This window comes from Hyla sarda, chromosome 13 (genome assembly GCF_029499605.1).
Source record: "Hyla sarda isolate aHylSar1 chromosome 13, aHylSar1.hap1, whole genome shotgun sequence".
Taxonomy (NCBI): Eukaryota; Metazoa; Chordata; class Amphibia; order Anura; family Hylidae; genus Hyla; species Hyla sarda.
The window spans coordinates 20938863-20949849 of record NC_079201.1 but is presented as its reverse complement, the minus strand read 5'-3'; the positions used below and the strand labels follow the sequence as shown (position 1 = coordinate 20949849).

At 48.0% G+C, this 10987-nt stretch overlaps 2 protein-coding genes across 4 annotated transcripts in view; one reads left to right on the top strand and one right to left on the bottom strand.

The window, feature by feature from the left end:
• Positions 1-2280, bottom strand: part of LOC130297435 (DNA damage-regulated autophagy modulator protein 2-like) — an 8422-nt gene extending 6142 nt beyond the window's left edge. The window contains exons 1-2 of the mRNA XM_056549911.1: positions 1906-2280; positions 494-561 (exon numbers count right to left, since the gene is read on the bottom strand). Of these exons, the coding sequence (XP_056405886.1) occupies positions 494-561; positions 1906-2030 (193 nt within the window). The 5' untranslated portion in view covers positions 2031-2280. The remainder of the gene's footprint in view (positions 1-493; positions 562-1905) is intronic.
• GPR142 (G protein-coupled receptor 142) overlaps positions 1-9273 on the top strand; it is a 104856-nt gene extending 95583 nt beyond the window's left edge. For 2 of the 3 annotated variants that reach the window (XM_056549909.1, XM_056549910.1), the window contains exon 4: positions 8262-9273. In XM_056549909.1, coding sequence (XP_056405884.1) covers positions 8262-9139 — 878 coding nt within the window. In that variant the 3' untranslated portion in view covers positions 9140-9273. Of the gene's footprint in view, positions 1-3362; positions 3463-8261 lie in introns of those variants that run through there. The other variant, XR_008849520.1, reaches the window with a different exon arrangement.
• Positions 9274-10987: the final 1714 nt, after the last annotated feature.

Here is a 10987-nt window from a genome sequence, read left to right as displayed (position 1 = left end):
CAGACCCTGTAATCATTAAAGGCTTCTGAATGGCACATGATTGGCTTAGTACTGACACATTTCTGGCCATTCAGGTGCCTAAGAAAGCTGTATGACACACCCTGTAATTACTTATGCTACTGTAATCATTACAGGACCATGAGTCATTACAGGGTCTGTCACACACAGCTTCCCCATGCTCCTGAATGTCACATCTGCTTAGTACAGCGACCACATGCCTGCCACTGCAGGGATTAATATATGACATCTGAAGTTTGCCTGTGTATAAAGCAATCCAACTACAAGCAGATATGCCATTCAGGAGCATGGAAAAGTTAGGTGACAATATCTGACCTAGCTTTTTTATGCTCCTGAATGGCATTTCTGCTTGATAGTTGATGGGCGTGGTCAGGTGGGCCCAGGCTAAACTTTTGCACCCATGACACTTTAGCTACACCTTTGTACTCAGGATGGCACTAATAATAATTCCTATAGATACATGTAGTGCACTTACCTAGCAGAGAAGACACGGTGGAAACTACAGTCAGCACGATGGATTCTGGGTATTGTGCTCCAGTGTCACTGAGGAGAAATAGATTCCATATATAACATTAGCAGGGCCGGTCACGAGTAACAAGGGCCGGTCACGAGTAACAAAGGCCGGTCACTAGTTACAAGGGCCGGTCACTAGTTACAAGGGCCGGTCACTAGTAACAAGGGCCGTTCACTAGTAACAAGGGCCGGTCACTAGTAACAATGGCCGGTCACTAGTACCAATGGCCGGTCACTAGTACCAAGGGCCGGTCACTAGTAACAAGGGCCGGTCACTAGTAATAAGGGCGGGTCACTAGTAATAAGGGTGGGTCACTAGTAACAAGGGCCGGTCACTAGTAACAAGGGCCGGTCACTAGTAACAAGGATCGGTCACTAGTAACAAGGGCCGGTCACTAGTAACAAGGGCCGGTCACTAGTAACAAGGGTCGGTCACTAGTACCAAGGGCCGGTCACTAGTACCAAGGGCCGATCACTAGTAACAAGGGCCGGTCACTAGTAACAAGGGTGGGTCACTAGTGCCAAGGGCTGGTCACTAGTAACAAGGGCCGGTCACTAGTAACAAGGGCCGGTCACTAGTAACAAGGGTCGGTCACTAGTAACAAGAATCGATCACTAGTAACAAGGGCCGGTCACTAGTAACAAGGGCCGGTCACTAGTAACAAGGGCCGGTCACTAGTAACAAGGGCCGGTCACTAGTAACAAGGGTCGGTCACTAGTAACAAGGGTCAGTCACTAGTAACACTAACTAGCATTTGTCAGATCCCACAAAAAAAGAATAATGTTACATGGTCAAATAATCCTGACCATGTACATCTAATGTTTATGCGTCTATCACCTATATTTATTATAAAAATACCTCCTTTCATTAGCTCACTGTATTAGAAATCCTCTCAGGGGAAGGGGGCGTGTCCCTCCTTGTGGTGGTGGGAGGTGATTGCTGTGTGGTGGGAGGGGGGCGAGTCCCTCCTTGTGGTGGTGGAAGGTGATTGGTGTGTGGTGGGAGGGGGCGTGTCCATCCTTGTGGTGGTGGAAGGTGATTGGTGTGTGGTGGGAGTGGGCGTGTCCCTCCTTGTGGTGGTGGTAGGTGGTTGGTGTGTGGTGGGAGGGGGCGTGTCCCTCCTTGTGGTGGTGGAAGGTGATTGGTGGGAGGGGGCGTGTCCCTCCTTGTGGTGGTGGAAGGTGATCGGTGCTGCTGTAGGACTGGTTAGTGTCCCAGTAGGTATGGGGAAAAAATATTCAACACATTTTAAACAACCATAGTACAAAAGGTCTTTTTGTGCCCATTTACCAATCCAATGTTCGGGGGAAGATATTAGAGGACGGAATGGTGTATTGTAGGATTCCCACCAATGTCCCTATAGAGTCTCCTACCTGATGCTGATGATCCCTGTTTGGTAATGGCCTTGTACGATGGTCATGGTGAAGGTGGTAAGGACACCCACGAAGGTCCATATTGCCCAAAACAATGGCAGGATAGCCAGGGTTGGGCTCGTCATATTTGAAGAAGAAATATATTTCACTCTCAGGAAAACTGAGCGCTTTCAATCTGAACTAACAGAAAGTGAAGGGTTTGCCTGTATCCTGCAGTGGTATAACCGACCACCATCTGTGATGTCATCACATTCTATACCTGATGATGTCACGTCCTTGGTTGCTGATGTATTAGAAGTATTACAATTATCCATACAGCAAATCTGTATTATATATGGAAATATCACAAATAACCCCTAATATAAAGTTATTATCAAAACTACCTACAAGAAGAATTCTTGTGACCCTAAGGGGTGCAGAGGAGATGTGTTCTCTACTACTGCCCACTGCCAACAGGAGACGTCTGTGCCCACAATGTGCCCTCTATGAGAGCTCCGGCGTCTCTACAACCCCTCACAAAAACCAACTTACAGGACCTCACCAGCTTTTATACGTCGTAGGAATTACAAATCTTATACTTATTACCAGGGGTCAAGTCCTGAGAAAAAAAGTGTGGGAACTCACCCTCAGTTTCGACTTAAAGGGGTACTAGACATCTTATACCCTATCCAAAGGATGTCTGACCCCCACGTTCTCCCTGCTGCTCACGGCGTTCGTTTAGAGCGTTGGATGCAGCGCCAGAGGCTCATGACGTTACGGTCACGGCCCCTCAATGCAAGTCTATGGGAGGGGGCGTGACGGCCGTCACGCCCCCTCCCATAGACTTGCATTGAGGGGGCATTACTGTGACGTCACGAGCCTCTTCCCTCCATCACCAGTCATCTGGCACGGAGCGAAATTTGGGGTGCCGCAGCCGAGATCGCAGGGGTCCCCAGCAGTGGGACCCCTGCGATCAGACATCTTATCCCCTATCCTTTTGATAGGGGATAACATGTCTAGGGGTGGAGTAACCCTTTAAGGGCGGGTCCTGCAGGACTCCTGCTAATGGGAACTACGTTCCTGCTATAAAAAAAAGTGCAGGAACTCCGTTCTCATGAGTTCCTGCAGGACTTGAGCCCTGCTTATGACCCCAAAAATTTTGGTTTAATAGGTGAACATTTTGGCCTCATGGGACATCCCTCCAGCACGAAAGGGCCGGACCATTTCATTTATCATATAATGTATTGAGAAATATTTAAAAAAAATATATGTGGGGTGGAATGAAATAAAGGTAGAATACCGCCATTGTGTAGGTTCGTTTTAACAGAAATTAAAAAAAAAAAGGATGTATCTGTATCTGTACTCTTTGGGGGGAGATTTATCAAAACCTGTGTAGAGGAAAAGTTGCTGAGTTGCCCATAGCAACCAATCAGATCGCTTCTTTCATTTTTAACAAGGCCTCTGCAAAATGAAAGACACAATCTGATTGGTTGCTATGGGCAACTGCACCACTCTTCCTCTACACAGGTTATGATAAATCTTCTCATTGGTGTCTATACCAAATATGATCAGTGAAGGGTTAGTGAAAATAATTAAGAGTTAATGATTAAATCTAATGATATAAAAGATTACAATATTCCAGTTTGTAAACACTTGGAGGCAATGAGCGGTGGCTGTGTGGAAAGTAATTCAGGGCCCTTGTGGTTTCCAATGACAACAGCACCATTTGGTGTAAAATTGGGCGCTGGATAACAGGGTTATATACAGCCAAACGTGTACAGTGAGGAAACATTGATGGGGTAGTTAAGGATTTGGGCAATGTTCTGCAGAGAAACCTTGGGCCCAGACATGTATGTGTTAGGGTGGTTTCACACCACGTTTTGTACTTACGGTTCCCGTATACGGCTGGGAGGAGGGGTGGGCGGGGCTTAATCGCGGCGCCCGCACTCAGCCGTATAGGGGAACCGTAGTTAATGCATGTCTATGAGCCGACCGAAGTGAAACGCAGCCTCCGGTTGGCTGCGTTTTCGGCCGTATGCGGTTTCCCGACCGCAGGCAAAAACGTTCACTCCGGTCGGCTCATAGACATGCATTAAATACGGTTCCCCTATACGGCTGAGTGCAGGCTCCGCGATTAAGCCCCGCCCCCCCTCCTCCCAGTCGTATACGGGAACCGTAAGTACAAAACGTGGTGTGAAACCACCCTTACCGTGACACTTACCATTAGGGCTGGGCGGTATGGCCAAATATGTGTATCATGGTATTTTTGTAACTTATGGCGGTTCCACGGTATATGACTGTATTCCCCCCCCCCCCCCCCCCCAAATTAATTATTAGCCCAGCGCTGCGCTGTCCCTATCGGGGTAAATGCTCACGTCACCCGCAAGCATTGCCCTCCTTTTGTCTTGTCCACAGTGCTCTCTGCTGACACCTCTGTCCGTGTCAAGAACTGTGCAGAGCATGAGAAAATCCCCATAGCAAACCTATGCTACTCTGGACAGTGCCTGACACGGAAAAAAAAGAAATTCAAAAAGAATAGAATTTCCTCTGTAGAATACAGCTGCTAATAAATACTGAAAGGATTAAGATTTTTAAATAGAAGTAATTTACAAATCTGTTTAACTTTCTGACACCAGTTCATTTAAAAAAAGTTTTCCAGCAGAGTACCCCTTTAAAGTGTATCTGTCGTCAACAAAAACTTTTTATATAATGTAGATATTATTATATGTATATTTGTAATATACTTTGATTAAAAAAAATGTGTATATTTTTTGGTGACAAAATTATGTCTCTGCAGCCATAGCATGTGAGTCTCTGTGAGGAGTCCAAATACAGGAAGTGAGGACAGGACAAGCAGGGCTCTGTGCAGGCTCCTGGCTTGTCAATCATCCTGATGTATGACCCATAGCATGACACAGAACCTCACTGCACAGAGCCCCGCTTGTCTTCAGTGTACAGAGCCCCGCTTGTCCTCAGTGTACAGAGCCCCGCTTGTCCTCAGTGTACAGAGCCCTGCTTGTCCTCAGTGTACAGAGCCCTGCTTGTCCTCAGTGCACAGAGCCCGCTTGTCCTCAGTGTACAGATCCCTGCTTGTCCTCAGTGTAGAGAGCCCTGCTTGTCCTCAGTGTACAGATCCCTGCTTGTCCTCAGTGCATAGAGCCCTGCTTGTCCTCAGTGTACAGAGCCCTGCTTGTCCTCAGTGTACAGAGCCCTGCTTGTCCTCAGTGTACAGAGCCCTGCTTGTCCTCAGTGTACAGAGCCTTCTTGTCCTCAGTGTACAGAGCCCTGCTTGTCCTCAGTGTACAGAGCCCTGCTTGTCCTCAGTATACAGAGCCCTGCTTGTCCTCAGTGTACAGAGCCCTGCTTGTCCTCAATGTACAGAGCCCTGCTTGTCCTCAGTCTACAGAGCCCTGCTTGTCCTCAGTGTACAGAGCCCTGCTTGTCCTTGGTGTACAGAGCCCTGCTTGTCCTCAGTGCACAGAGCCCCGCTTGTCCTCAGTGCACAGAGCCCCGCTTGTCCTCAGTGTACAGATCCCCGCTTGTCCTCAGTGTACAGATCCCTGCTTGTCCTCAGTGTACAGAGCCCGGCTTGTCCTCAGTGTACAGAGCCCTGCTTGTCCTCGGTGTACAGAGCCCTGCTTGTCCTCAATGTACAGAGCCCTGCTTGTCCTCAGTCTACAGAGCCCTGCTTGTCCTCGGTGTACAGAGCCCTGCTTGTCCTCAGTGTACAGAGCCCTGCTTGTCCTCAGTGTACAGAGCCCTGCTTGTCCTTGGTGTACAGAGCCCTGCTTGTCCTCAGTGCACAGAGCCCCGCTTGTCCTCAGTGTACAGATCCCTGCTTGTCCTCAGTGTACAGATCCCTGCTTGTCCTCAGTGTACAGAGCCCGGCTTGTCCTCAGTGTACAGATCCCTGCTTGTCCTCAGTGTACAGATCCCTGCTTGTCCTCAGTGTACAGAGCCCGGCTTGTCCTCAGTGTACAGAGCCCTTGAACCAGTCCTGCAGATAACACCACAAAGTGCCCAGATAATCAGTGTCCTCTATCCCTCGGCCATTTATTGTGGTGGCCATTCTTATATTGCATGGTCGGGACTGGTGCTTCATAGTCACAAGTTATTTGGCAACCCCATCACTCGACTTGGCAAAACTACAACTCCCAGCATGCCTGGACAGCCATGGCTGTCCAGGCATGCTGGGAGTTGTAGTTTTGCAACAGCTGGAGGCACCCTGGTTGGGTAGTACGATTACCCATGAAAACAGTGATATTGCCCTCGCCATCTCCAACTTTGCCAATAAAGGGTAAAAAATATGAAGGCATTCGCCTGCTATGGACTACACCATAGTGTTATCTGCGCCTTCATTAATATTCATAACCTCAATATTTATGTAATCTGTGGACACTAGGTATTTACATGTAATTTTCCATTGAGAGAACCTAAGTAGCATTGTGCCTCAGTATGGGCCTAATGTGTGCTCGAGCAAGCCAAGTGTGCACAGATGTCCTCAAGCTGTTTGCCATCTTTACATGGGCACGTGGTCATGGACATTGGTTATCGCTGTGTGTATTTACTTTACAAAACATCCAGACCGGCCCATAGCTGTATCTCCATAGTGAATGTGCAGACGTGACAGTGATCACAGCGCCGACAGCTGGTCTGTGTTCCCTCGGTGTACCAAAGCCACAATGGTGGACAGGAGGAAATGGACGGGTCTGGGTGTTAATGCTTGGACACACTCATATCTTACAGTAATCTGCACGTCGCCTGGCTAAAAGCCCATATCACCTACAAAAAAAATCACCTTTGTTCTAAAAGATATATTTGTTCTCGCCATACAAGACTCTGATCCTTGACTGGCCCTACATGGTGAGACTTTGAGGTGCAGTAAGAAGAAGGCTTGGTCCATAAAGAGTTACCACCTCAGCTACATCCTATTCTATGTGTGAGGTGTTCAACCATAAAGCAAGAGGCCCTTCCATCCATGAATAACATCATTCATAAGCTTGAAAAAAGAACTTAAGCCTATATCCCTATTGTGTTTCCCTATTGTGTTTCTACTGTGTTGATCCAGAAAAAGGCAAAAAAAAAAACCTTATGACACTGATGTTAATTGCCCCAATTCAGGGAAAAACTAAATCAGGGAAAGACTCCAACTATCAGACTAAATCCCCGGATAAACGTTCTGTCCCTATAAATCTAGTATCCATAACCTATAATGTTATTACTCTCCAGAAATGCATCCAGGCCCCTCCTGATCTCTTTTATTCAGGTCGCCCATGAGCAGTCTCACTGCTCTTACAGTAAAGAACCCCTGTCTGTGCTGGTGTAGAAACTTGTGGGGGAGATTTATCAAAACCTGTCCAGAGGAAAAATTGTTGAGTTGCCCATAGCAACCAATCAGATCGCTTCTTTCATTTTGCAGAGGCCTTGTTAAAAATTAAAGAAGCGATCTGATTGGTTGCTATGGGCAACTCAACAACTTTTCCTCTGGACAGGTTTTGATAAATCTCCCCCTCTTTCCTCTAGATGTAGGGGATGCCCCTTTGTTAGGCTGCATTCACACCTCGTTTTTTACATACGGGTGCCGGATCCGGCTGGGGGAGGGGCAAACCGGGCGCTCTCGTGACTCGTGACTACCGGATCAGCCCGTGACTCCATTTACTTTAATGAGCCGACCGGAGTCAAACAGTGACTCCGGTTGGCTCAGTTTTGACCCGTATGCGGTTTTGGACCGGGCCTAAAACCGTAGTATACTACGGTTTTAGGTCCGGTCAGGAAGCCACATACGGGTCAAAACTGAGCCGACCGGAGTCACTGTTTGACTCCGGTCGGCTCATTAAAGTAAATGGAGTCACGGGCTGATCCGGCTGGGGTACAGGAGCACCCGGTTTGCCCCCCCGCAGCCGGATCCAGCACCCGTATGTAAAAAACGAGGTGTGAATGCAGCCTTATAGATACAGTCCTGGGTATAAATAGACATGGGAGAGATCTCTGTACTGCCCTCTGATATATTTATTCATAAATGGGAGACAGGGTGAAGCTTGTAGCTTCTGGGCCCCGATGCAAAATCTGCAACAGGAATCCATGTGCCAATTATATTACTGGTCTCTAATGGGGCAGATGTGCTTTGAGTCCCCCTTAGGCACCAGGGCCCTGGTGTGACTGCTACCTCAGCTACGCCCCTGATGGGAGATGTCTGGACATAATACCTGGGGATTTATTTGTTACATGGTATCATACAATATATATGCTTAAAGGGCTTGTCCATAGTAAATGGTGGGTTTTCATCTGACATTGCACATATGTTTGACCTTTGAAAATGTATGTTTCTGTTAAGGCTCTAGCTTTTTCTTGACTGTAATGTTCTTTTCTTCCGACAGTGAACATCTTAACGGCTTTCGCCCTCTCAAAACTGGCCTCTAGGAGCAAGAAATCCTCCTACTTCTACCTCCTGGCCCTCACCACTTCTGACATTTTGACTCAAATTTTTATCATCTTTGTAGGCTTCATTCTTCAGACTACCATCCTTCATCGCAAGGTGCCCAATGCTTTCATCCATTTGGTCAGTGTCCTTGAGTTCTCCTCCAACCATGCCTCCATCTGGATCACCGTCATCTTGACCATGGACCGATACGTAGCCTTGTGTCTTCCCTTACAATATCGCTCTCTCTCCTATCCAGAACGTACACGTAGGGTTATTGTAAGTGTCTTTCTAGCATCATTTGTGACCGGCATCCCTTTCTACTGGTGGAGTGATGTTTGGAGGGATCCCAGAACACCCGGTTTGCTAGATCGTGTCCTTAAATGGGTCCATTGCTTCATTATTTACTTCATTCCTTGCACTTTTTTTTTTCTCATCAACTCCATCATCATCCTCAGGCTTAGAAGGAAATCAGAGACCAAGAGGTACAAGCTTAGAATAGGCAAGACTACTGCCATACTCATAGGCATCACAACTGTATTTGCTGTGCTATGGGCTCCCCGGACCATTGTCATAATCATTCATATGTATGTATCCTCTGTCCACAATGATTGGAGGGTCCACTTGGCCATGGACATTGGAAATATGTTGGCTTTACTCAACACCGCCGTCAATTTCTTCCTGTACTGCTTCGTGAGTAAGAGATTCCGGGATACAGTGAGGGAGATTATTGGAGTGCAAAGACCTTGTCACACAACTGTGGGGAAGAAAAACCTAAGTGACAACTTTTCCGACTCTTTGAAGCCCATGGAGGTTCCTCAGGCAACAACGATATGAGTCAAGTGATGCTACTACGTATGAATAGCTTGTTTTCCACATACGACTTGCTCGTGATCAACGCATGTCAAACAAAATCTGAAAACTTGCATGAGAGAAAGAGCATTAAAGGGATATTTATCCCCTAACCAAAGGATAGGGGATAAGATGTCAGATCGCCGTGGTCCTGCTGCTGGGGAGCCCCGGGATCGCCGCTGCGGCACCGCGCTATCATTACTGCACAGAGCGCCGAAGCATTGTTACGTCACGGCTCCACCCCTCGTGACGTCATGGCACGCCCCCCTCAATACCTGTCTATGGGAGGGGGCGTGATGGTCGTCACGCCCCCTGCCATAGGCTTGCATTAAGGGGACGGGCTGTGATGTCACGAGGGGCGGAGCCATGATGTCACGCTGCTCCGTTCCCTGTATCGCCCGTCATTTCGCACAGAGCGAACTCGCTCTGTGCAGCAATTTTAGCTCAGTGCCGCAGTGGCGATCCCGGGGCTCCCCAGCAGTGGGACCGCGGCGATCTAAAATCTTATCCCCTATCCTTTGGATAGGGGATAAAATGTCTGGGGGCGGAGTATCCCTTTAAAGGGGTACTCCTTGCTCCAGCGTTCTGAACATTTTGTACAGAACGCTCGAAGCCGGAGGCAGTAATCGTGATGTCACGTCCACGCCCCCTCATGCTGTCACGTCACGCCCCCTCCATTCATATCTATGGGAGGGGGCGTGTATGTCAACACGCACCCTCCCATAGACATGAATGGAGGGGGCGTGGCGTGACGACACAAGGGGACGTGGCAGTGACGTCACGACCACTGCCGCAGGAAACCGGCATTCGTTTAGAACACCACGTGCTACGGGAGATAACGGAGGTTCCCAGTGGCGGGACCCTCGCGATCAGACATCTTATCCCCTATCCTTTGGCTAGCAGCGGAGTACCCCTTTAAGACCATCGCTATATATCAGTGTAGGATCTCGATTGTATCCTGGTCGCCACATATGTGCTTGGTATCGAAAGAAGGAAACAGGAGAGTTTACCGCAAATAGATTATGTAAATGTAAGAACAAATAAAGGAAGTTATGAGATACCTGCGAAATGTCTTGTGGGTATGATGATGGTCTAAAGAGCGGAAGACAATTGCTACCATGCATGGCCTACCCCAAAAATAATAAATGAGGATCAGTGGTGAAATCACTGATCGGAGTGGCTCTCCTTTGTATAGCTATAAGACCATCCCTCTTTCCTCCACCTTCCCGAAAATGTAATTCATTGTTGAAAATGTAGTCTAGTTCCTAAAAGATGTAATTTTAATTGCCCCAGGGCCTCCTCCATGCTCAGTTCGCTAAGTAAGCCACCTAATAGAAGAAAATTTTAGTTACATGGTTACTGTATGTCAGTATGTGGGCACTGCATGGTGGTATTATGTTTGCTTAGTGTTATAAGGCTGATTTACAAATTTACTTTTTATGGGGGTAATTTATCAAGGTCCAAATGGTACAGGGTGTGCTGCATTTATGATGCGACTTTTACCGGTGTATATGGCTTTTTGCGCCTGTGAATCCATTGGCCGCGACGTCGCGGTACTCCGGCCCCTGTATCGCCCTTCATCAGCAGGGCCAGATTAAGGCTGCCTGGAAGACGGAGCACTTCAATATGTTGCCCCCCCCCCCCCCCCCGACAGTTCCCCCACATTAGGTGCAGTACAGTTTGCCCACATTAGGTGCAGTACAGTTCGCCCACATTAGGTGCAGTACAGTTCCCCCACATTAGGTGCAGTACAGTTCCCCCACATTAGGTGCAGTACAGTTCCCCCACATTAGGTGCAGTATAGTTCCCCCACATTAGGTGCAGTACAGTTCC